The sequence below is a fragment of the Lepus europaeus genome, chromosome 14 (assembly GCF_033115175.1).
Source record: "Lepus europaeus isolate LE1 chromosome 14, mLepTim1.pri, whole genome shotgun sequence".
Classification (NCBI taxonomy): domain Eukaryota; kingdom Metazoa; phylum Chordata; class Mammalia; order Lagomorpha; family Leporidae; genus Lepus; species Lepus europaeus.
Genome location: NC_084840.1, coordinates 94,853,429 through 94,879,941, shown reverse-complemented (window position 1 = coordinate 94,879,941; position 26,513 = coordinate 94,853,429). Strand labels below are relative to the sequence as shown.

The 26,513-nt window shown below is 44.9% G+C and overlaps 1 protein-coding gene across 3 annotated transcripts in view; it reads right to left on the bottom strand.

Annotated features, from left to right (window-relative positions):
• Positions 1-26,513, bottom strand: part of ARHGAP21 (Rho GTPase activating protein 21) — a 144,802-nt gene that overhangs the window by 49,884 nt on the left and 68,405 nt on the right. For all 3 annotated transcript variants that reach the window (XM_062211178.1, XM_062211175.1, XM_062211177.1), the window contains exons 4-6: positions 6,123-6,215; positions 4,177-4,255; positions 1,191-1,245 (exon numbers count right to left, since the gene is read on the bottom strand). In XM_062211178.1, the coding sequence (XP_062067162.1) occupies positions 1,191-1,245; positions 4,177-4,255; positions 6,123-6,215 (227 nt within the window). The remainder of the gene's footprint in view (positions 1-1,190; positions 1,246-4,176; positions 4,256-6,122; positions 6,216-26,513) is intronic.

The window sequence follows — 26,513 nt, the reverse complement described above, 5'->3', positions numbered from 1 at the left end:
CCCAGGTGCTTGGGCCCCTGCACCCCCATGGGAGCCCGGGAGGAGGCTCCTGGCTCCAGGCTTTGGATTTGTGTCTAGTTGGGGAGTGAACCAACGGAAGGAAGACCTTTCTCTCTGTCTCTTCCTCTCACTGTCTATAACTCTACCTCTCAAATAAATAAATAAATAAAATCTTTTTTTTTTTTAAAGGGGACTCTGTTATCACGAATAAGCCACTCCTAAATAAAATCTACATGCCTTGGAAACACTGGGTGGCCTCCATGACTTTAGTTCAGTATACGTCCCATGTCAGTGAACAGGACGAATCATGATGATGGGCTTTAGTGTTTTCAGGAGATTATTTAGGATCTTTGTTGAGCTAAATTCAAATTAACCATTATAAATAAAAAACATTCCTATACCATTTCCATCCCCAGCAGAGATTCCATCAGCTGTTTTTCTTGAGTTTAGCTAGAAGTTACAAGGAAAAAACAAACTATTCACAAAAACGACTTCAGGAGTCCCTGCCACCTCCCCACCTGACTTCAGCAGTCAGAGTTACTCAAAGGGTTTGGCTCACAACGTTATACTCCTGAGCTGAAGAAAAGTCTGGTTTTCTGGGATGAAACATTTTAATGGTCTTGTAACTTTCAGCATTACTTAAAATTCATAAAGGAGTATCCCGTTCCGTCTGTTCCCTTCTAAGTATCTGACAAGAAAGGCTGGGCTTGAACAGACGTCCCCGTAGGCCGTGGACCCCATCCGTGGTGAGCGTCACTTCCACTGGAAGGAACTTACATTGTTCACAAAAGTGCTCAGCTAGTTCATGCACGGACAGTAATTTTTGTTGGAAAATGAGGAAATGGCTTTCAGAAAATTCCTGTCCTCCTGTTGACACAAAAAAAGATTCTAGTTCCTGGGGAAGTGCACTTGCTACGGAGAAGGCAAAGCTGGGTCCGACTCCAGGAACCCCAGCCTGAGGTTGAGAGCTTACTGTAGAGCCCATTACACATCCATGTCTCTTCACGCCAGAAAAGACAATGGTCTTGCTTGGCTTTGCAAAATGTAGAGAATTCCAGATTCTGCTAAATGAGCCAGAGAGTGGTTTTCCTAAAATCATTGTTGTAAACGCAATCTACCTCTATCTCAAAAAATATTTTCTGAACATTCATGACTATAAAACATTTCGTGTTTGAATAAATGAAACTTACCACTTGGAGAATGTCTTCATCTTTTGGCATAACACTAAGTTCCAATGTTGTGTCGCTGAAATGGAAATATATATACTTAGATTTTAGCTGAAGTAGAAGCATACAAGGAAAACCGGTTCACTCAGAAGTACTTTTTAATTGCTTAAGTGTTTAATCTTGGTTTTCTTACACTTTCACCCTTTAAAACCACATCGTTAGAATGAAGCCACTCTTACATACATGAGTAATTACACACAAAAGGGGGCACTGTGCCGTGATGTGCTATTCACAGTCAGTCATGTCTTCTACTTCAGAAGTATAAAGTATGTTAAATAGTCCTGGACCAAAACTCACGTCAATGTCAGTATATATTTATTGCTTTATTCGTCACAAAAAATTATAGCTTTTTAGCACACATTCTGGTTATCAAACTTAAAAGTCATCAACATAAAACAACAAAGAACCCTTAAATGTAACGTTTTCAGCACTATTAAACATCCCACGTTGGAAGCATCCCCTCGGCCCCAGAGGGGAAGGGAATCAGTTCCCCATCACAACTGCTGAAAGGATTCACATTTAAAGCTATTACGGGGACCAGCACTGTGGCACAGCAGGTTAATGCCCTGGGCCTGAAGCACTGGCAGCCCATATGGGCGCTGGTTCTAGTCCCAGCTGCTCCTCTTCCGATCCAGCTCTTTGCTATGGCCTGGGAAAGCAGTGGAAGATGGCCCACGTGCTTGAGCTCCTGCACCCATATGGGAGACCCAGAAGAAGCTCCTGGCTCCCGGCTTCGGATCAGCGCAGCTCCGGCCGTTGTGGCCATCTGGGGAGTGAACCAGTGGATGGAAGACCTCTCTCTCTGTCTCTATCTCTCTCTGTAACCCTTTCAAATAAATAATTAAAAAAAAAAAAAAACAAACTATTACCACCTCAACTACTGGCTTCACTGAGCCAACTGTGAAACCTTTACAGCAATGGCTCCAACACCTCCTGCCAGTCAGACACACAAGTTTCTCTAGGTCTAAAACATTCAAACAGGTATATTCCACTGAGCCTTGTGACCCGGAATTAGGCTCAGAGGTAGCTGGCACAGTGGTGTAATCTCTATCAAGGGCTTCAGACAAGCAGTCACTCCAATATAATCAGAAATAAAGAGTCAAATCAACAACCAAAACCCAAAAGTCTAACAATTTACTGGTACATCGGACAGACTTGAATCATTATTTTGAGGTTCATAACTGGTAAGACAATGAGAACCATAGGTTCAGATGATGTTAGCTACTGAACATATAGGTACCTGTATTTCAGTATTTAGAGTTGATAGAAAATACACACTGAGACAAAAAATCCTTCCCCAAGGAAACATTTTACATCAACACACTGCAGAATCTTAACGGGTTGGCCTTGTATTATCTAGTTCCTACCCACTGCAGACAAAATGAACATAATTTTTAAAGAGAAAATAAGATCATGAAGAAAAGTAGTTCTTTAGTTTTCAAACTGCTTTTACTGGCTGAAAAATTAAGATTGACATTCCAAAGTATTATCACTCTGAAAGATCTATACCAATAATAGAAGAATTAATATGGACTTTGACAAAGACAACATTAAGTTGGTTTACAGAGAAAAAAGTTTAGAGATGTTAATAAATACCCTAAAAATCCTTAAATTATTGGCCAACAAAACACATTTGGTTAATTATAATGACTTAAATTCTTTTGAGGAAAATAAAATAAAGGGGTTTTATATTCATCATAAACTTTAAAGGCAAAATTTAAGAGTTGTTTCTCTAAGAATCTCATAAAAATTTTAAAATTTAAAAAATATGCTAAGATCAATTAATCATATCACTTGTTAAAGAAACAACAGCATATTAGGGCATTCATGTAAACAGATTATAGCATGAACTGCTTTAGACACAAAATCTTCAGAAAATATGGGGCCTGTGTTCTTACGTAGCAGGTATGGCAGCCGCCTTGTTGCCAGCATCCCATACAGCTGCCAGTTTGTGTCCCGGCTGCCTGACTTCTGATCCAGCTCCTGCTAATGGCCTGGGAGAAGCAGGAGAAGATGGCGCACGTGCTTGGGCTCCTAAACCCACGTGAAAGACCAGGAAGAAGCTCCTGGCTCCTGGCTTCGGCGTGGACCAGTCCTGGCCACTGCAGCCATCTAGGGAGCAAATAAGCGAATAGAAGATCCCTTTCCCTCTGTGTCTCTCCCTCTCTCTCTGTAACTCGACTTTCAAATAAGTAAATAAATCTTCTAAGAAAAAAAATTCAGAAAGTAAAGTATTTCAATTATACACAGACGAGTGTGGCTAACAGAAACTGTTAGATAATCCCAAAGTTAAGGTATCTGAATCTGGGATGAACCCCCTACAACAAAGCAAACTGGACAAATCTCATATGATGACCTCTTTGCTTTGACCCCTCTATTTGTCATTGAAAACATTTCTACGTGTGTGGGTGAAAGAGAGTAAAACTAAATTATCTTCAAAGTCCCACAGTTTACTGTATAAATATGTATTTACTTTCAGAATTCAAAATTGTATCATTCTTTAGAATGCAGTTAGAGGAATGGACTAAAAGGTAACATTTTATTATTTGGTTTAAACAAATAAATTTAAGCCAACATTATTCAATACAATGCTTATCACTAACATATCTTAAGATATTTTAAAATAAACTGTCAAGCGTTTATTTATATATTTACTATAAACAAATTACACATCTGTCAGCTCAAATCAAAGTGGGAAACTTACAGTAAATCTAAGCATGTGCCTTTGAAACTAGAGGATCTTATCCCAGATCTGACAGATTTGCCAAAGCAACCACTCTTATAGGAAGCTGGTCCTGCTCTCCAACGCACGCCCCTGTACAAGGGGAAGCACCACGTTGCCACTTGCTCCAGTTCCTTGCAAGAATCCAAGATTACATCAAAGCTACTTGCTCCATGGATTTAGAAGACCCACCTCTGGCCAAAATTAATCCTATTCCAAGACTCTTACCTGTTCTGAATTAAAGCAATTACTTGGGAATAGGTCTTTCCAATGACACTTTCTCCATTGACTTTGATAATTCGGTCACCTTCAAAGAGGAGCAAAACAACACATGAAGAAGTCCTAAAGTAAGCTACTTTTCAATCTTTTAAAATGCTTCTTGAGAAATGGTCTTATTTTTAATATATCCTGATTCAGCATTTTTAATGTACCATTTACAAAAACAAATCCATATTTTAATGTATCCAGATTCTTATAAAACATCACCATGTTCCAAAGAGGCGCTCTAGATACGGACAAACTTAGAGACTTGCAAAGGCGTAGTCGCCAGTGGCCTGGGCTGTACTGTTCAGGTCCCATCAGCTGATTTCTGAGTTGCAGGATTTCTCCATTTACCCTGTCATTTCTGAGACAGAACGCTTTCCCCAGGCTTAAAACAGTGATTAGTTTTATTTGTCCAGCATCCTCTAACTTTAGCCCAAGTTCACTCTCTTGTGGTATTCTCCCAATCACATATTTGGTTTATTGATGAGACTGCAATATAAAACTTAAATATGGGTATACACATGCTTTTGACTGTAAGTTGACTTTGACTCAACTTTAAGTAGTTCTTAAACAGTGAGTTACCCAGAAAAACTCAACAGGGGTAGAAAGGAGAAGGCCAGGGGAGAGCAGCAAGTGTTTTGTGGGTGCCTGGTACAGCCTCTCCACATCACTGCCAATGGTGCCTTCTGGGGAATGGAACCCCATGCAGACACTGATGATCCTGCCACACCCAAGGATACTGAAATGAGGCTCCCCTCCAGTGGGATGGCGTGGGAGCTAAGGTAGGGAACACACCAGCAATGCATCCGAATTACTCTTAACAATGCCATTATTTACTTTTATTTTGTAGCTGACAATACAGTTTGTCCAAACGACAGTAGAGAATCATTTTTCATTTTCCTGAAGCGTTTCAGGTTTAGAAATAGCAGGCTAATCCTCCGCCTTGCGGCGCCGGCACACCGGGTTCTAGTCCCAGTCGGGGCACCGATCCTGTCCCGGTTGCCCCTCTTCCAGGCCAGCTCTCTGCTGCGGCCCAGGAAGGCAGTGGAGGATGGCCCAAGTGCTTGGGTCCTGCACCCCATGGGAGACCAGGAGAAGCCCCTGGCTCCTGCCATCGGATCAGCGTGGTGCGCCGGCCGCAGCGCACCAACCGTGGCGGCCATTGGAGGGTGAACCAACAACAAAAAAAGGAAGACCTTTCTCTCTGTCTCTCTCTCTCTCTCACTGTCCACTCTGCCTGTCAAAAAAAAAAAAAAGAAAAGAAAAGAAAAAAAAAGAAAAAAGAAATAGCAGAGTATTGTACAGTATACACTAAGTGAAATCTTTTCTTTTTATTAAAGTCACAAGTCACCAAGTATTTTGGAACAAACAGCTACTATGTCCTGCAGATTAGGCCACACCCTGATGAAATTGGGCATTGGGCTTGCATTGCATAAGTGATTTAAGCTGTTTTTGATGCCAGTTAGTTCACCTTTGGCAAATCAGGCATTTGCAGAACTTGGAGATCCAAGAAGATTATCTCAATTATGCCAAATGAATACCTTCATCATTTTGCTATTTTGTAATCCTGTGTCAAAATTCAACATAGACAAAATAGGCTCTTTAGGAGAGCTACTAAGAGCCCAGGATCTGTGTGGCAGCCAGAAGTGTCAACAGTTTATCAGTCTATACTGTTGTTTCTGTTCAAACTCGCCCACTTGGGCATAGAGGAACACATGGCTAATTACATGAAAGGGTGATTATGGTAGCGAATGTATCAACAGTGCATCCTAACAAATCCCAGCCAGGGTGCTCCCCAGGACAGTTATAATAACAGATGTGAAGGAAAAGGAGATACAACAGAAGCTGGAGAAAGGGAACACATGGCAGACACAACGTGCGAGCGCTCAGGTTTGAAGAGGAACCAGCACCTGTGCACAGCCCAGCCTCAAACGCTGGCCCGCCTTCTTTAACCTGCTTGACAAATATGGTGTCCATGGGCTCCAGGCGCTTCCCTTGTTTTCCTGTGGGAGAGAAAACACACACGCATGGCTTTTCTTGCTAATATTTATTTAAATACCAAAATATGAAATATTCAACTGAGACAAAGTAAGATCTTTTAAAGAAGTGCTCAGTACATATCCTGAATCTGAATGATAAAACCTCAAGGTCAACATTTCCCTTGGTTCACCTGTTGATTTTGCTTCTTCCATGACACAATGACAACCAGAGCACTGTGATGGTCCCACTTCCTGTACACATTCTCTGTGTCCATTCCTACACTGAACACCACACATACCTTAAAGCCGATTCCCACAGCAAGCAAGCATCCCTGCCACCACTGCATCCACGGGAGGCTGAGGCCTCGGGAGACACAGCCCCATGGCTAACAGGCAGACTACAGACTACTGCTGCTCTATGACGCTTCACTGTACTGGGCATGAAGGTACTGTGAGGACTGGGACACACTCCTTTCCCTTACAGATGGACAGACAGATGACAGTGTAACACAACCACCACCAGAGACAAACACAAAACACGTCACGGGGTTGAGGCGCGCATGATCGATTCTGTCGGTGTTTTAGGGTTTGCTACCCATGGGTCATCTGCATGACCATCTGAGGTGCTGCTAGAAATGAATATTGTGGAGTCCAAGCAGAAACCCACTCTTCCAGTAGTTTCCAGATGACCCCAACACATGCTCACGTCTGAGAGCTGACAGTTTCAGTAAGATGGAAGCCAAGGAAAGACTCCCAGAAAACAGGGTGTCTGAGTGACAAAGACCAGGACAAGTACTGCAGGGCACAGAGAGGTCCACCGGGGTTCTTCAAGGGTAGTCCCCAGGCCTGCAGCAAGAATACCACCCGGAATGAGCTAGAAATGCAACCGTGGCCCTCGCCGTGGAGCGGCTCAATCAGAAACTCCGAGGTGGCCCAGGTGCACAGTTGAGTGTGAGAACCACTGCAGAAGACACAGGTGGTGAACGTTCAAGAAGAATGTAAATAAGAAATCAGCATCCACACACGTACAGCAAGACAGTGAAGCGAGCCTTGCTGTACAGCAACACTGGACAGAAAGTGACCGAGTGGCCAACAAGGAATTCACAACTTCTTTCACAGAAAATTGAAATGTTGGGGGCTGAAGCTGTGGTGTAGACAGGTTTGAGTCCCAGCTGCTCAAATTCTGATCCAGCTCCCTGCTACTGTGCCTACAAAAGCAGCAAAAGATGGTCCGAGTGCTTGGGCCCCTGCACCCATGTCAGAGACCCGGCTCCTGGCTGTTGTGGCCATTTGGGGAGTGAACCAGCGGATGGAAGATCTCTCTCTCTGTCTCTCCCTTTCTCTTTGTAATTCTGACTCTCAAATAAACAAATAAATCCTTTAAAAAAAAAAAAGAGAATTGAATTTTTATCATGGGGTGTGGTGCACAAAGGTAGCTCAAAAGAATTTCTTAAGGGGAGACACTACGATGGCATGGCGGAATTGGGAGGGAGCTCACTTCTCTAGTCTAAAGGAAGGTAGTTAAAAAAAATAAACAAACAAACATGGAGAGAGTCCCATCTCAGGGAAGAGCTAGGGAGAAAATGGCAGAGCAAACGCCATGCAAATTAGAGAGACACTGTGGACCTACATGGAGGGTGTGGACCCGCACAGCTCAGGACCCCAGCAGCCCAGAGCCTCAGCACCAGCACTGGAGAGAGATGAGACCACACTGCAGCAGCCCATGCACTGGCCATAAAGCTGAGGAAGAGCCTGGCGGGAGTCCAGCGTGGAGCCTCGTACAGGACAGTGTCCCTGCCAAACAAGAGGGAAAAGGGGGGGAGGTGCACATTCCTCCCTGACCACCCAGCACCACGTCCTGTAACTAGCCAAGAAAGGGTGGGCACGTTTTGGACACATGCAGCAGCTGCATCAGCCTGTGGCCGCGCGCCCAGCAACTAGCTGAGGGGAGATGCCCGAGTCTGGCTGGGAGAAATGAAAACACTATGGCTGCACGGGAGGGTACAGGGAGTTGCTGGGTCTTGGCTAGTCATTGTGGGTGGCTCCACGTGCTCGGGCCATTGCTGTTGGATCTACACTCACACCAAGGACTGCACGGATCCTTTGTGTGATTCTTGTGGCAGTGTGAACAAACAGTACACCCACTGGGGCTAGCGATCAGGCACTGGTCTTCTTAGGAACTACACCAACAGAGCAGATTAATCATTTCCTTCTGATTAAGAAGAGAGATTTGCCACACCCAACTGGGGTGTCACCCTGGATACTCCCCTCATCCTGGAACACTGAACAGAGCTCCCTGGCCACACCCAGCACGTGCCTCTGGGTAGTCACTGAAAGAGGGGACACTTCACTAAGCCACAGAGGCATCACAGTGAGGAAATGTATCAAGTATCTCCACAGATGCCCAAAATAAATGCAGCAACTCAAGAAACAAGAATAAGGAGACATGATGCCTCCAAAGGAACACAACACCACCTCAATACTAGAATGGGAAGATGAAGAGACTGAAGAAATGCTGGAAACAGAATACAAAAAATTGATCATAGGATTACTCAGAAGAAACCAGAAGAAAATTCACAAATTAAAGAAATCCATACATGACATGAATGAACGTTTTCCCCATGCAATTGAGATTTTAAAGAGATAAATGAAATATTGGAAATGAAGAATTCAATAGATCAAAGAAAAAATGCAGTGGAAAGCATTAGCAACAGCCAGTGAAGCAGAAGAAATATCCAAGTTAGATGACAAATCTCTGGAAATTTTACAGTCAGACCAAAAAAAGAACAAATTAGAAAACTAAAAAACAATTTTGGCGATTTTTGGAATACTATCAAATGACCTAACATACAGGCCTTAGGAGTTTCTGAAGGCATGGAAAGAGAATAGATTAGAAGGGCTGTTTAGTGAAATAATTGTAGAAAACTTCTCTAATTTATGGCAAGAGAAAAAGACATCCAAGTGCAGGAAGCACACAGAACTCCTGATAGACAGGACCAGAAAAGATCCTCACCATGACACACTGTCATCAAACTCACCACAGCAAAACAAAGAGAAGATTCTAAAATGTGCATGAGAGAAATGCCAGATTACTTCCAGAGGATTTCCAATTAGACTCACAGCTGACATCTCATTAGAAACCCTACAGGCTAGGAGAGAACCGTGAAATATATTCCAAGACTTAAAAGAAAAAAACTGTCAATCTAGAATACTGTACCCTGCAAAGCTCTCATTTATGAATGAAGGTGAAATGAAGACCTTCCATAACAAGCAGAAATTTAAAGAATTTGTCACTACTTGTCCAGCCTTACAAAAGATGCTTAAGGATGTGCTACATGGGACTGGCACTGTGTCGCAGCAGGTAAAGCCACCACCTGCAGTGCCGGCGTCCCATGTGGGTGCCGGTTTGAGTCCTGGCTGCTCCACTTCCAATCCAGCTCTCTGCTATGGCCTGGGAAGGCAGTGGAGGGTGGCCCAAGTCCTTGGGCCCCTGCACCCACATGGGGGATCTGGAGGAAGCTCCTGGCTCCTGATCGGCGCAGCTCCGGCCATTGCAGCCATGTGGGGTATGAACCAGAGGATAAAAGACCCCTCTCTGCCTCTACCTCTCTGTAACTCTGCCTTTCAAATAAATAAATCTTCAAAAAAAAAAAAAAAAAAAAAAAAAAAAAAGGATGTGCCACACACACAGAAACATGGTTATCACTATGAAAGAAGGTGAAGGTTGAAAATTTCCCCAGAAAATGTACAAAAGAAATCCAGAGTAAACAATAGGAATATTTATGGGAAAACGCAGGGAAATTGAACTTACTCTGGTTTATCTTCTGTAGTTCCTTAGATTTCAGAATATCCTGTTACTAAGAATCTAACCACATATTAAGGCAATCTGTTTTTGAATGTTTTTAAAAAGAAGGCATTGGTTATATTGGACCATCTTTTTCTTCCTTCTCTCATTACATACATACAGTGTTAAGTCTTCGTTCTTCTGTCTCTGGGCAGAAGAGTCTATCAGGTTTTTTTTGTTGTTGTTTGTTTGTTTGTTTGTTTGTTTTGACAAGCAGAGTGGACAGTGAGAGAGAGAGACACAGAGAAAGGTCTTCCTTTGCCGTTGGTTCACCCTCCAATGGCCGCTGCGGCCGGCGCACCGTGCTGATCCGAAGCCAGGAGCCAGGTGCTTCTCCTGGTCTCCCATGCGGGTGCAGGGCCCAAGGACTTGGGCCATCCTCCACTGCCTTCCCGGGCCATAGCAGAGAGCTGGCCTGGAAGGGGGCAACCAGGATAGAATCCGGCGCCCGAACCAGGACTAGAACCCGGTGTGCCGGCACCGCAAGGCGGAGGATTAGCCTGTTAAGCCATGGCGCTGGCCTCAATCATTTACTCTTATTATTGATGTTGTAAAACAGCAGGGTTGAAGTGTCATTATGTCTGTGTTCATTAAGAATCCCATAGTTTTTCTAGTTAGGAAAAATATAGACTTAAAAATACTCTTAGTGGCATGTTTTTGGTTAATATTTCACCCACTAGTGGTATTTTAGATACCTTTAATCATTTTAATAAGGAATATATAAAAATTTTCCACATTACATATTGTATCTGAACTAGTGAAGAACAAGAAACAAACTAGCTTATTGAGACTACAGATGTTCCATTATTGAATTTTACAATTAATAAAGGAGATTTCCAGAGATAGGTTGAGACCCAACGGTGTCCATTAAACTAGCTCCTGTGAAGTGGAAAGAAATCCCGGGAGCAGTGGAGGACCTGGGAGGGCACTGACTTGCCGTGGTTGTGGTTGTGGTTGTGGTCGTGGTTGTGGTTGTGGTCGTGGTTGTGGTTGTGCTGTGCTCCTACTTAAGTACAGCTAGCGACTCACTGACATTTTTGTTGCCCAATAATCTAGAGTATTGTCCTACATTTACCTGTACTAAAATAACTATAAATTAATGGAATCTACAAAGAAGAAACTTTATGACTGTACTATATTTAGGAGCCTTTGTACAGCTAGGTAAAGTTTCCATGATACAAAGTATTCGGATTTTAAAATTTACTGTTATGAGGAGGAGGACATGGCATTATTCCATGTGATTAAATGATAACGTGCTTACTGAGTTTCAGAAGAAAAAAAATACAAAATGAGTAAGTGTCACTGTGCTAGCTGTAATGTTAAATTGGCAAGTGGTAGCATATGGCTCTCAGATGTGAACCCTGGCTGTCCAATGCCGCTTTGTCTATACTGTAAGTGCTGCAAACAGTCTCACTGGAACATGTACTGATACCTCCCAAGTGAATGCAATCTGTGATGTCGGTGTTTTGGCATACCTCAGGAAGTATTTGAGTGTCTGCAAATTTGTTCATTTGTTTGGTAATGAAGATGCTTCCTGTACTGTTGTTATTGCTGGTCCACATTGTTATATTTAAATTTGAATTTTTACGTTTACTGTTGTTAATTTAAGTACAATTTGTTCAATGGTCAAAATCCGCTGTCAGTGAAGAAGCTTAAAAACAGCCCCATTTAAGTGACTGCTTAAGTAAAACTGCATTTTGTGTTCTATGTTCATACACTTTTAATGATCTGTATTCCTATTTAAATATAAGTGATGATGTTAAAAAAAAAAAGTTGCTTAAAGGAATATCTGTCAGTGTCTCTCCTTATAGGTTATCTATCTACTCTGGAAGAAGCCCTTTAAAAGAAAGAATAGATAACTACTTAACAAGCTTTGAGCGCTGTGAGGATTGTTTATATTTTAGAAGCCAGAAGACATGTTGCAATCCTTTCTTTGCCACATCAAATTGTATGTGCCAGGCTTCATTTTTCCTCAAGAACTAACCCCTCACTACCTAACATCACATTTTTATTTGCCTGCATGCTTGCTGTATGTCTCCCACTAACATGAGGAGCCGGAATCTTCCACGCCCTCCGATACCCGCATCACCACACCAGGACCTGGCACAGAGGTGGCACTCAGGAAACAATTCTCCAAGGAATGAGCAAACCAATTATCTAATTGAATCTGCACGCGCCTTCAAGACTGGCGCTATGAAGCTGAAAGTGCCATTGGGGTGATGAGGAAACAGACTAAGGGACTTGCAAGGAGACAGGGTAGATTTGAACCCAGATCTGATTCACATATGGCATTTCATGCTGTTTTCAGAGTAACCGAAGGTAACTCTGAAAGCCTAGCAGATACAAGTTGATAGTCTACTTGCAATTAATTGAAAAGGAAAGCACTTTCCTTTTCAATTTAAGTCACTTAAAGTAAAACAGTGAATTACCATCAAGTTGGTAGTACACAGGCAGGGCCAGTTCCACATGGCACGTCAGATTTTTAAACAAAGATTGAAGTATAAAAAATTTTTTTACAACAAGGGACATGAAAGAAAAACCATCTCTTCCAGCCGGCGCCACGGCTCACTAGGCTAATCCTCTGCCTTGCAGCGCCGGCACACCGGGTTCTAGTCCCGGCTGGGGTGCCAGATTCTATCCCGGTTGCCCCTCTTCCAGGCCAGCTCTCTGCTATGGCCCGGGAGTGCAGTGGAGGATGGTCCAAGTGCTTGGGCCCTGCACCCCATGGGAGACCAGGAGAAGCACCTGGCTCCTGCCATCAGATCAGCGCGGTGCGCCGGCCGCAGCGGCCATTGGAGGGTGAACCAACGGCAAAAGGAAGACCTTTCTCTCTCTCTCTCTCTCACTGTCCACTCTGCCTGCCAAAAATAAAAAAATAAAAATTAAAAAAAAAAAGAAAGAAAGAAAGACCATCTCTTCCTGGTGGGAGATTCGAGGGTCGATAAGTGCTGTGGCAACAAAGTCACGGCTTTATGATTAGTAATGAACTCCACAAACCAAGAAGCTGCTCGGGAAGCAATGCAGCGACTTCTGAAAATTCGGATAGAGAATTTCACTCCCACAGATAGGAGGCGATCCACACCACTTTGATATTCATTTCTATAAAGGACATACTACTTTTGCAATGAACGTTGTTGCAAAGTCAGATCCTTTGTCACTGACAGAGCTTTAAAGATGCTATGCCTGAAAACATACGGAGATGGAGCACAGTGAATCAAGACCGCTTTGCTAACAGGCACCAGTCTGTCTGCTCAGAGCAGTACTTCCGACTCCTGTTCACGTTCCTTTCCGGGCTTCCTCCAAAGTTCCGACTTGCTGTTACTAACATCCAGTTCTTCTGGACCACAGAAGAGGCTCTCAGAAGAACCCCTTAATCACAGGCAGTGCCACCAGGCGATGCTGATCCTTCGTTTCCATACCCATTGTTGAAAGTCTGCAGTTCCACGCTTGGCTCATTCATTCTAAGAGCATCTTCTCTTTAATACTAACACTGGCTGTGAGAATGGGAAACCCACAGCAGCAGACTCAGAGTGTGTCAGTCAGTCTCTTGGGTCTTAAGTGTTTGTGAGTAAATTTCTAGAAATAAAAAAACTAAAATCCTGGTGATAATTCACCAGGAAAAATGACCCCTTGTGTCTCCATGGGATGATTTAGCGGAACCCAACGGCTTCCTTGGCAATTCTTAATAACAAGAAAAGAAAAAGGAAGAAACACCGTCTTTCAATTCCACGTCTATATTTTGTAACTAGTTTTTTGAGAACACAAAGGACATGATTCAGAGAACTGTCAAATACCTTATTTAGATGCCATTTCCTTGACTTTATCAAAAGAAAAGGAAAATGTGGGTTTTCAGCGAACATGTATAATTAAAACTTTCCGTTTCTGCAAAAATGAAGTAAAAAGACAATGACAGCAGACGGATGAGAAAGGCTAAAGTAACCAGATGATGTTTTATGTTAATATATTCTTTTTTTTGGACAGGCAGAGTGGACAGTGAGAGAGAGAGAGACAGAGAGAAAGGTCTTCCTTTGCCGTTGGTTCACCCTCCAATGACCGCTGCGGCCAGTGTACCGCGCTGATCCGAAGCCAGCAGCCAGGTGCTTCTCCTGGTCTCCCATGGGGTGCAGGGCCCAAGCACTTGGGCCATCCTCCACTGCCCTCCCACACCATAGCAGAGAGCTGGCCTGGAAGAGGAGCAACCGGGATAGAATCCGAAGCCCCAACCGGGACTAGAACCCGGTGTGCCTATTGAGCCGCGGCACCGGCCCAGTATATTCTTAGTGTGGATGCAGCAGGACATAAAAAGCCAAATCATCCATCGTCCTTGAGATCAGAAAGAACACACGTTCTTCGGTATCATCGTAAACATGATTAGTTTGGGAAAAATTAACTTGAGTAAGAAATCCCTAACATCTGGATGGTGGATGGGGTCTGAATATCGAATGTCCAGGTGAATGGGATTTGTTCTCCCACACCACTACAATACAGTAGCCTATACCAGATTATATGGTTAAAAACCCAGCACTATCATTTATTTCCCAGATTTCTCAATACTTGCATATTTCTAAAAACGTTAGTTGTATATATGAAATTCCAGTTTAACGGCTCATCCTGCATTCCATCTGGCAACCCCATCTCCAGGTGATTTCAGACAAATTATTTACGTGACCCAGTCCACTCATCTGGCAAGTGGGAGTGAAAACTGCTCCTCTGGGGCAAGGCTGCTGCCAGGATGGAAGACGGAACCCACGGCAGCGTTCACAGAGCAGCCAGGCCACAATGTGACGTCGTTACGCCAGTCCTCACAACCGTAGAAGGTGTCTGTGCAGGTCTGGGGTGCTCCACCCCGGTGACCCAGAGCCTGTTCCATTGCTAGCGATCGACAAAAGAATTCCCATAAAACCCAGCTGTCATATTATGGGGAAGTCGAAGAATGTAGGCCAAAGCAAAAAGGACACAGGGAGAAAAAAGGTGGAGAGGTAAGAGGGGCTGTACTAAAAAACTTCACCACTTTGACGCAAACCCCGCCCTGGTCCTCTTAAGAGACTGGGTCTCAATCCTGAGTGCTGCATCTTTATGGGCGCAGGATTTGTCAGTTAGGATGGGAAATTTCAATCCCTACAGCTACTGCTAACGTCAAAAGCACATTAAAATTATCTGTAAATTTAAGATACTAAGTCTGCAAAGCAAACAGATAAGAAACAGTAAGACTTGAGCTATGAAACGAGGACCTACACAGGAAGAGATCATTATAGGTCAGGGAACCTCACAGGCCTGGGGACTCTTCAACAGACTGAAAATGCCAGCTTTATACAAAGAAAAGCCATTCCACGTTCTAACCAGAACCAAAACAGTAGAAAATAACAGCTATCGCTGAGACTAACCTTTGTTTTTTTCTGTGTTTTCAAACATGATTCCCCAAAACTGTTTAGAGCAACCAAGGCTTCTTGTATGACAGTTATTGTCACAGAGAAAGGTCTTTTCATTGATCTCTGTTGTGAAGAAAGAAAATTCTCTGCACAATAAAAGGCTGTTGAAATGGAAATGAGAGTGTCCTCATTATGAAGTCAGATAAGCCTTATGACGGTGCCAAGCTAAAGAGGTGCATCAGATAATGGAATATGAAAGCATCGGGCATCAATTATTCAGGAAAAATCAACTAAACAGCTTATTGGAATTAATTCCTACTTTTAAGATCAAAACTAATTGAAAACCCAATTGTAGAATGAAACATATCAAAGTTAAGCCTGGCTGATTTTTTAAAAAAGGTCTTAACTTCTCTCTGATGAAAAATAGATTGCCATGGGGTAGGGGGAGGGGAAGAGTGAAGACGGATTTATTGGGCAACAGAGTAGGGACAAAGTAATAAACACCAAATTCAGCCTGGCGTTGATGCCTAGGGAAGAGAACAGAGGAGGAGGGCTACAGGGCTTCACAGACATTTGCAATCATCTTAGAGAGGGAAGCAGAAAGGTTGGGGGCAGAGGGCGTGGAGGGAGAGCAGACCATGCCCACATGACAAAGAGCGGGGGCAAGCATTTGAAAGTTACTTGTTTCCCACCCTGTATTTTGCTGTCCTGAAATACTGCAAACTATGATTCATTATTGAAAACAGGCTTCTAACTTTTATTTGCGGGATATGATTTATTGATGTCACACAGAATAACAAGAACCTCGCGGAAACACTGGGTGACACATCCCTACAGCCCTAACTCAGCGGAATGCATTGGAGGGCTGGTGTGGCCGATTATCTGTCTTTGCTGGAAAGACAAAAGCAGCAAGGAGAGAAAAACATGCCAGCTTATTCAAGCTACGTGTTCCCCAAATTCCCACCCAAGATGCTCTTCCGTCTGGAGGGAGAGAGAGCACTCTAAAATTACAGCTCATCGTCCATCAGGGACTGCAGACTCCAAACTCCAGGATTTCGCAACCTTGTCAATGGATATCATCTGTCAGGTCTCAATTATGTTGAAGACTGAACATCCCTAATCCGAAAATGCTCCAAAATTCAAAACTTGAAACTTCAGTTCATACACACAATTTAAAATATTACATAATAGTTTCTGAAGGGGGCAGGCATTTGGCACAGCAGTTAAGATGCCTCTTGGGACGCCTGCATCCCGAATCAGAGTACCTGGGTTCAAGTCCTGGCTCTACTCCTAATCACAGCTTCCTACTAATGCACACCTAGAGGCAAAAAAGATGACAGCCCAAGTGCTGGGCCCCTTCCACCACACAGGAGACGGGGATGAGTTCCTGGTTCCCACGCATTTATTTGGGGAGTGAAGTAGCAGATGAGAGCTCTCTCTATCCCTCTCTCTCCCTTTTAAATAACTATATCCTTGAGGTACTAAACTTACACACACACACACACACACACACAATCTTCAGGCTATGTATGTGAGACTTGGGTCTCATTCTGAAGGTATCTCATTAGGAATATGTAAATATCCAAAACCCCCCAAATTCTAAAACCCGAAACTCTTCCAGTCACAGGCATTTTGGACCAGGGATCCGCAACCTGTGTGTCTATTATCAGCAAAAACACCATCCTCTGCTCACGCTGATGCTCCAGCAATAGCAAAGAAACAAACGAAATAAGGAAATCTGTGTAATCTAAAAAAAAAGCAGGCCACGTCCTAACTTAATTATGTTGAACTTTCTCTCAACTTGCACCCACCTAATTTTTTTAAAAAAAATCTTTTATTAGAGAAAATGTCCAGCACACATGAAAACAGAAAAGACAATAAAATGTAGTGCTCTGAACCCAGCTTAAATAATTACGGTAAATCTTCTGTTGATCATGCTTCAGTTAAATTCAACTTTTTAAAAAAAGATTTATTTATTTGAAAGTCAGCAGATGATGGCCAAAATACTTGGGTCCCTGCCACCCATGTGGGAGACCAGAATGGAGTTCCAGGCTCCCGGATTCGGCCTGGTCCAGATCTGACTATTGCAGCCATTTGGGGAGTAAACCAGTAGATGGAAGATTTCTCTATTTTTCAAATAAATCAATCTTAAAATCAATTCATCCTTTTTTTCTAAAACATTTTAAAGCAAATCTCAGAAATCACGGCAATTTGCTCATAAATACTTTAAATATTTAAAGTATGCTCACTCTTCCACTTTGACTATGGCCTTGTCTCAAAAGGTTGGAGTCTGTGAACTCAAGAGGCTTCCATAGCCTTGGCAGCTCATGACAAGAGCCTCGGGTGATCACTGACGTCATAAATAAGAGTGTCAATTGTTAAATCAACAACAGGAGTCACTGTACACTTGCTCCCCATGTAGGACCTCTGTCCTTAATGTGTTGTACTATGCAAATTAACGGTAAAACTACTACTCAAACAGTACTTTATACTTTGGGTATCTGTGTGGGAGCAAACTGTTGAAATTTTAGTACATACCAAGTTGATCTTCTGTATATAGATATAATTGAAAATGAATCTTGATGAAGAATAGGATGGGAGAGGGAGTGGGAGATGGGATGGTTGCGGGGGAGGGAGGTTATGGGGGGGTAAAGCTGCTATAATCGAAAAGTTGTCTCTCGAAATTTATATCTATTAAATAAAAGTTTTAAAAAAATAAAAAATAAGGCCGGCGCCGTGGCTCAACAGGCTAATCCTCCACCTTGCGGCGCCGGCACACCGGGTTCTAGTCCCGGTCGGGGCACCGATCCTGTCCCGGTTGCCCCTCTTCCAGGCCAGCTCTCTGCTGTGGCCAGGGAGTGCAGTGGAGGATAGCCCAAGTGTTTGGGCTCTGCACCCCATGGGAGACCAGGATAAGCACCTGGCTCCTGCCATCGGAACAGCGCGGTGCGCCGGCCGCAGCGCGCTACCGCGGCGGCCATTGGAGTGTGAACCAACGGCAAAAGGAAGACCTTTCTCTCTGTCTCTCTCTCTCTCTCACTGTCCACTCTGCCTGTCAAAAAAAAAAAAAAAAAAAATTAAAAAAATAAAAAATAAAATAAAAAAAAAATAAAAAAATAAAAAATAAAAAATAAAGTCTGTTCACTAACAGATAAGAACTTCACTTTTTTTTTTTTAAGGAAAAATGACAAAATCCTTCAGGGGTTCTCTATAGTGTGTAGTACTATTCTCCTACAGGCTGACAACAAACCCAATCTTTCTACCTTCTTCCCAAACAGCTACTCAACATCAATGAAAGCATTAAGTTGGCAGGGCAGTACCCAAAGCTACAAGTCAAATTCAGAGAGGGTTTATGTGTAAAACTTCCGTAGAAGCCTCGGTGAAGAGGCCCAGACCCACCTGCAGGCTTGCTTCAGACAAGGGTAGTGTGCTCAAGTAACTACACCCTCCTACCGCAAGGCGGTGGCCACGCGGTGCAGTTCAAGAACTCTACCAGTAGGTGTCAGACACGAGCCCACAGGCCAGGCAGGGAGGATCCGCAGGGTGGTATTCATTCAACAAGTATTTACTGCTCTCTCACAGTGTGCAGGGCGGGGGGGGGGGGGGGGGGGGGGGCTGAGTATCCCACAGGGAGCGAAACAGTCCCGGAATCCAGAGAATCTTAAGGTGGTGCAAGGTGTCAGGAATTTCACAAAACTGTAGCACATCCGGGTCTGCAGCCCTGGTATTCTAGATACGCTCAATTCTAGTTTCTCTGCAAACCCAGAGAATTTTGTGACAAGGCTTGAACCACAAGCAACTCTCTTCCCGGTCTGACCTGCGGAGCCCTCAATCCTTAGCCAGTTAAACTTGCCCCTGGGCTTTCTGAGGCCCGTCAGCCTCCCCAGAAACCACTCTCTTCACTAGACTACCAGCATTCGCCAGCGCCTGCTCCCCTGCCCAGCTTCCAGAACATTCAATTCCCGGTCTCCAGCTACGGAGAATCCCAGCTCTGTGCCTGCCTGCTCTTGCTCCTGGCCAGCTCATCAAACTGAAGCAAACCGCAAAGATGACTGATTCGCAGCTGCCAGGCTCAGCTAATTTCTTGACACTGCTCAGAGAAGTCTGTCTCGGGTCCCCCTCCTGTCCCCTCGAGGGTGCCACTCCACACTTCTGAGAACCCCTCGGACCCCCAGTGCCACGCTGTCTCCCACCTCACCAAATCTCGGCTGCTGGCCCTCCACTTCTTCTCCTAGACACCCCTCCTTGGCCCCAGCTCAGGCGAGCATTTGGTCATCAGCCTTCTTCAGGCCTTGCTCCCATAATTCTCTCGTGAGTAACTGTGGTCAGCGGCATTTGGTGCAGGAGTTAGGACCCCACTTTGGGCACCCACGCGCCAGATCCCAGTCTGGGTGCACGTCCTGGCTCTGCTCTCCGTCACGACCTCCTGCTCACGTGCCTGGGAGGCAGCAGCAAGTTTGAGCAGTTGGGTGCCTGCCGCCCAAGTGGAGACCCAGCTGGAGTGCCCGGCGCGGCTCCAGCTCTTGCAGGCATTTGGGGAGTGAACCAGCAGTTAGGAGAGCTCTTTCTCTCTCAAGTAAATACAATTTCAAACATAAAAATAAATAAGTAGAAACTCAGCCGACCTCTCGTCTTCTCTCCCAGTCTTCTGGCACACAAGCTTCCCAAACTCTAAACACCAACGTTCTTTCCATGTTCCTACACAGCTACCAACTCCGTCCCCTTGTCCTCACGCCTCCTGCCAGTGTAGTCTATGCTCCTCTTCATTTCCCAGGCACGGTCACCACCAACCCGCTCCCTCCTTTAGGTTCATCCTCTGCCGTATTCACAACCCAGTAACGCTTGCTTTCCTCGAAACAGTTCTAGCAACTTTACCGATTTTCCATTTGTGAGGCCTGGTCCAGCGATATCTTTTTTGTCCCCATCCTAGTGAATTATCTATGACAATTTTACCACTTCGTCCTTAAGATTTCATCTATTAATTAGCAAATCACTGGCCCCTGCTTGGCCCTAACGTCGGGCGCTCAGTGTGTCCACTTATGCCTAGCACTTCACTGTAGCGTACTCAATGACGACTTCCAAATCCACCTTCAAACCCCCATCTCTCCTCATCAGCTCAGACACCAATCTTCAACCAGGCATCAGAAATGCAACTTCTCCCAAACTCAACTCTGTTCTCTGGGAGAGGAGACGAGGGGAGGGAGCTGCCCATCAGGTAGCCTTCACTCTCTGTCACTTACACCTGCAGCCAGAGAAGCCCGACCCATTTCCCCACAAGTCCTCCTGAACTGGTGACACGCGGCCCTTCCCCACGTCCCCCCGCCACCTCTGGGCTAACACCTCACTCTCAAACTGCGGCGCCTCCCTCCTGCGGGGAAACCCTCCGTCTGTCAACCACCGGACAGCCCGTCCCCAGGGCTCTGGGATCCCGTGGGCCCCGCTCACGCAGCAACTGGGTGTACCTTTGGTTTTGCAATTCCGTGATTAGGGCGTATTTGCATCCTCCACCGGACTAGGAGCCTCTTGAAGTCGCAGCTGCCGTACTCGTCTATGTGTGTATATATTTGTATTTGGTGAATGTATATACACCAGGAACTGATGGAAGCTTCAATAAAAATCTAATAGACAGAATCTGCTCTACATTCCAGTTGAAAGATGTTGAGAAAGAACAAGCACGGGGAAGGATGGTGCCCAGGTGCTTGGGAGAACAGAAGGCTGGGTGAGGCGTGGAAAGGGGTGGCTGGGGCTATTTGGGTGAGAGGCCAGGGACCTCTGCCAGCAGCAGGTGCCGCTCTCTGAAGGAAGTGAGGTTAGGGGTCATTACACTTCCTCCCCAGCAATTAGCCTGGTGCCGGGCTCCCAGGAGTGACCCACGGCTGCTTGGGAAGTGAATGAGTAAACAACAGTCATCGTTTGTACGCAAATATTTCCATTTTGTTTTTATACCAAAGATGAAAAGCTATTCCTAAATATTGACTGTAACTATGATGATTAACTTTTTACTCACTGGATTTATGAATCACATATTTTCAACGTGGACCAGTTCGTGGGCAACCAGGAAAGCAAGTGGGATTGCCCAGCGAGGTGGGTCTGCACTCAAACTCCTGAGTTGTGGAGTGGCCACCTCCTTACAGGGTCGCCTCGGACAGCTCGCACAGAGAAGCCCCCCAGAGGCGGCACCGCTGCTCCAGAGAGCAGTGATCTTCCAACCGCGTTCTCTTCTACCCAGCTGTTCAGAAACTCCAATTAATTCTCTGACATCCTGGATTGCATATTTCTTAAAGGTTTTAGAACTGTTAAAGAGATTTTTATTTTCTTGACTGTCAAATTAACTTCACACAGTGTGTCTTTCAAAGTCTTAAAATCTATCCCAAAACTTGGATTACTGACAATGCTTCCATTAATCCAACTGAATTTCCTTTGTTTTAGATTATTGTACACAAGGGTTCCTGAGGCTTTTAAAGTGACAGCAATAGATTTTTTTTTTCAATCTCTCTTCAAACTTAACCACCTCACCAGTTTACTCTACAGAGCACGTCCAAATTCCCGTGTTAGTCCAGGATACCCCATCATTGTTGTTATGGCCCTACGTGGACACACAGTGGCACAGGCAGGGTAGGAAGGAGATCAGTGGGAAAAGTGTTTTCTTCCTCTAAGCAGGGCAACTGACACTGACGGGCTGTATTTTGCAGCTTGGGAAACTCATGTGGGAATAGCGCCAGGCGTCCTTCCCTCCGCTCAGACATCGGGGTGCCTTCCACGCATCAGGACTCACTGGGCTCTGACACTCAGGAGCCAAAGACAAATTCCATCCTTAGTGATCTGTGCAGTGATAGACTAACATTTTTCAAAAACACATTGAATGTGTTAGAGAATCTCACTTTTCACATTTCTGATGGCCTTTTCTTTCCCGTCTTCCTGTGTCAGAGTTCTGTTGCTGCCACCGCCTCCCCAGGACAGGCATCTCAAGAGGCAGACACTCCTGTTTGTTCCCCTTAGCGTGAACAATCCTTCAGAGTGCGTCCAACATCTGGGCAGGGGACTCCCCAGGGCAGAATTTGGGAAACGACACGGACCTCTTCCCAACTGCGAATCCCCGTCTACTCCATGCTGTACAAAGTCTCCCATCAACTTTTTTTTTTTTTTGACAGGCAGAGTGGACAGTGAGAGAGAGAGAGAGAGAAAGGTCTTCCTTTACCGCTGGTTCACCCTCCAATGGCCGCTGTGGCCGGCGCACCGCGCTGATCCAGAGGCAGGAGCCAGGTGCTTCTCCTGGTCTCCCATGGGGTGCAGGGCCCAAGCACTTGGGCCATCCTCCACTGCACTCCCGGGCCACAGCAGAGAGCTGGCCTGGAAGAGGGGCAACGGGGACAGAATCCGGCGCCCTGACTGGGACTAGAACCTGGTGTGCCGGCGCCGCAAGGCGGAGGATTAGCCTGTTGAGCCACGGCACCGGCCTTCCCATCAACTTTTGAAGACAGCTAGCACTTTGTCTCCCAGCACCTCTTGTTTTCAAATAAAAGCTGCAAGTTCTTTTAATAGTTTTTTAAAAACACGTATCATAGGTGAAAGGTCGTATAGATTTTCTTGTCATCACGTCTGTGTCTTGACCGTGTCCTAGTTACTTAGAAGACCCCCAGATCCCTCCTGTCCCACACTGTCTGTCCCACCTGGCAAATGAAGAACATAAGTATTTTGAAGTTAGCATCCAGGATCACCTATTACCCCTGTGTGTACACCTGTTGGTGCGTGTGTGCCCATGTGTGTTTACATGCTCAAACATTTTTCACATGCTCAAACATTTTACACAGGAAAGACCGTCCATAATGGCAAACTACAAGTAGCTTGGTAATTTTATCATAACCACATTTTAAACAAACACATGGCAACAAGCCATCCAGCAATGCATCAGTGGGCAAGCAAAGCATCCCTCATCTGAAATGATGGGGACCAGAAGTCTTCCAGAGTTCACTTTTTTTTTGGATTTTTGGAATATCTGCATAATGACATATTTTGGGCAGTGGGCTCAGGTCTAAACACAAAACCCGCGTATGTTTCCTTTATACACGCTATGCACATAGCCAGAAGGTGAGTGTATACTTTTGCTGAGCTTGCATTTTCACCGTGACCCCATCACATGCAATCAGGTGTGGAACTTTCCACACATGACGTCCTGTCAGCTCTTAATAAATGTTGGATTTTCGGAATAGGGATGATGAGCCTGTACTGGCACATTGGACCAATGCAGAGAAATTGTGCACGTTTGAGCCCCAGTGCACAGACATGCAAAGCTCAGCTCCTAGAAAACTGAATCCCCCCACGCCTCCTATGTCCAGGCCACTGACCACGTGCTTCCAAATCAAGAGCTTCCCCACCCAGCAGGCAGAAGACAAGTTAGGAATCCGTGCAGAGTCTCTTCCCACAGCTATGGGCAGGGATAACTAGAAACTATGCCCTCACCTTCCTGGAGGTTACCTTCAATGCTGGGCACAGCAGGAAGAAAAAAGAAGGGAAAGCAGTCTCTGAGAAGCGCCCTGGCCAAACCTACAGTGGATCTGTGGGTTAAGTCAGGCAGCAGCCACCTCTGGACAGAAGAACCCAATCCGCTTGGAGAAAAGTTCTGTCATCCTAGATCCCAAAGAATCCCCACTAACACGAATTTTCAAAGGCCAGCAAACACAAAGCAGTCTAACCACATGCCAAAAACTGAAAAGCAACTCCAGTTTGAGCAAAAACCAGAAAAGAAGACAGAGAAGAGACACAGATCCCCAAGATTCCTGAGGAGGGAATCACCAGACACAGCGTAAAACAACTCTGCTTATCCTGTTTGAAGAGATTTTTACAAAGCCTAAAAATGACAGAGAGGGGCCGGCCTCATGTCCTGGCTGCTCCTCTTCTAGTCCAGCTCCCTGCTTATGACCTGGGAAAACACCGGAAGACAGCCCAAGGGCTTGGGCCCCAGCATCCACATGGGAGCCCTGGAGGAAGCTCCTGGCTCCTGGCTTCAGATCGGCACAGCTCCAGCTGCTGCGGCCACTTGGGGAGTGGAGCAGTGGATGGAAGACCTCTCAGGCTCTCCCTCTGTCTATAATTCTGCCTCTCAAATAAATAATAAATTTTTTTTAATTGTAGAGAAATATAAAAAGTGATCAAGCACAGCTTAAAGAGCTGCTAATATCCAATTTTGACGCCTAACTAAGAAGGGATAACTAGCCATACATTTGAAGAGATTATTGAGGGTGGGAGAGGAAAGGGGAGGAAAAATAGAGAATCTCTAGCTGTGGAGGGCAGAATAAGAAAATATAATGCATATTTCATTGGGACCCCAGAAAACAGCACTGGGACAGAGAGAGAGGCTGGCTGAACTTTTTAAATCTGAAGAAAGACGTCCATTCATGGACATAAGGAGTTCAAAGAATCGCAAACAGAAACAAAGAGAAATGCTTACTCAGACTGAACACAAAGATTTAGAGACAGATATATATATATATATATATATATATGTATATAAAATTGTTTTCAAAGAAGAAATGAACCAAAATACAAAAGGTCTTCAAAAAGTCCATGGAAAAACCGAACTAAAAGGTGAGTTTATTTTAGTGCACAAATTTTTAAAATCTACGCGTAAGTTTTTCAAAATATGCAGTTTAAGATTCATTTGTTTATTTATTTGAAAGTCAAAGTTAGAGAGAGAGAAGGAAAGACAGAAAGAGAGACCTTCCATCCACTAGTTCACTCTGCAGATGGCTATCATGGCCAGGGCTGGGCCAGGCCAAAGCCAGGAGCTTCATCCGGGTCTCCCATGTGGGTGCAGGGGCCCAAGGACTTGGGCCATTTTCCACTGCTTTCTCAGGCCGTCAGCAGGGAGCTGTATGGGAAGTGGAGCAGCTGGGATGCAAACCGGTGGCCCTAGGGGATGCTGGTGTCACAAGCGGCGGATTAACTGGCTACGCCACAACGCCGCTCCTTCCGTGAGCTTCTGGAAGTCTCTGTATGACACAGTACTACCCAAAGACAGGCTGAAAAGAGGGGAATAGTATCTTCAATATTATTCAAGAATTCTGTACACAGCAAAAATATTTTTGAAAAACAAAGGCAAAGCATATTTCAGTAGGAAAAAAAATAAGCTGAGAGAGTGATACGCCTCTGAGCAGGAGGATGCAGTCAGTGTGCTCCGGTCCTTTTCTGGTTTCCGAGGACAGAAATCAGTAACAGACCTCAGTGAGCTTATATATTACAATTTCTAGGATAATTCCTGGTGTAGTGGCAACATATTACCGATAGTACAAAAGAGAAATTGCTTTCTTAATCTAAACAGAGAAAAGAAATGAAATAAAATCTGAACTAACACATCTCAAAATAATACTGGAGACTGGACAATAACTACATCAAATGTAAATAGATGAAAAACTCTCCATCTATCTATGGCGAACTAGCTAATTTCTGAATCAACTGTTTCAGCCACAAAACACCACCAATCTAAAACACATTGGTGCAAAACCATCACACGGCTAACAAGGAATCGATGCCAGGAAGGGACAGATCGCAAGGGGGAGTCCAAGAGGTGAGCCCCCTGCTGTACTCTCTACCCTGAAGCATGTTCTTGGCAATGGCTGAGACTGAGAAGCCACAGAGAGCTTCCATCAGTATCAAAGACTGGGGGCAGAGCCAGCGTGGTGCAGTGGGTTAAGCTGTCACCTACAACATCAGCATCCCAGATAGGCCCCGGTTCTAGTTCCAGATGCTCCACTTCACATCCAGCTCCCTGCTAATGCACCTGGGAAAGCAGTGGAAGAAGGCCCAAGCCCTTGTGCCCCTGCGCCCATCTGAGAGACTGAGGGGAAGCTCCTGGTTTCTGGCTTCAGCCTGGTCCAGCCGGGCCAGTGCCGAATGTGGGGAGTGAACCAGCAGATGGAAGATGGATCAATCTCTCTCTTGCTAGCTTGCTCCCCCCACCCCACCACCACACACATACCTTTAACTCCGCCTTTCAAATAATTAAATCTTAAAAAAAAAGACTGGGAAGACAAATACGGGTATTCAGGATTCAGGGCAAGCCGAGGGGGAGAGCCCTGGAAACACTGTATGTGTGGAGTTGGGGTCCCCAAA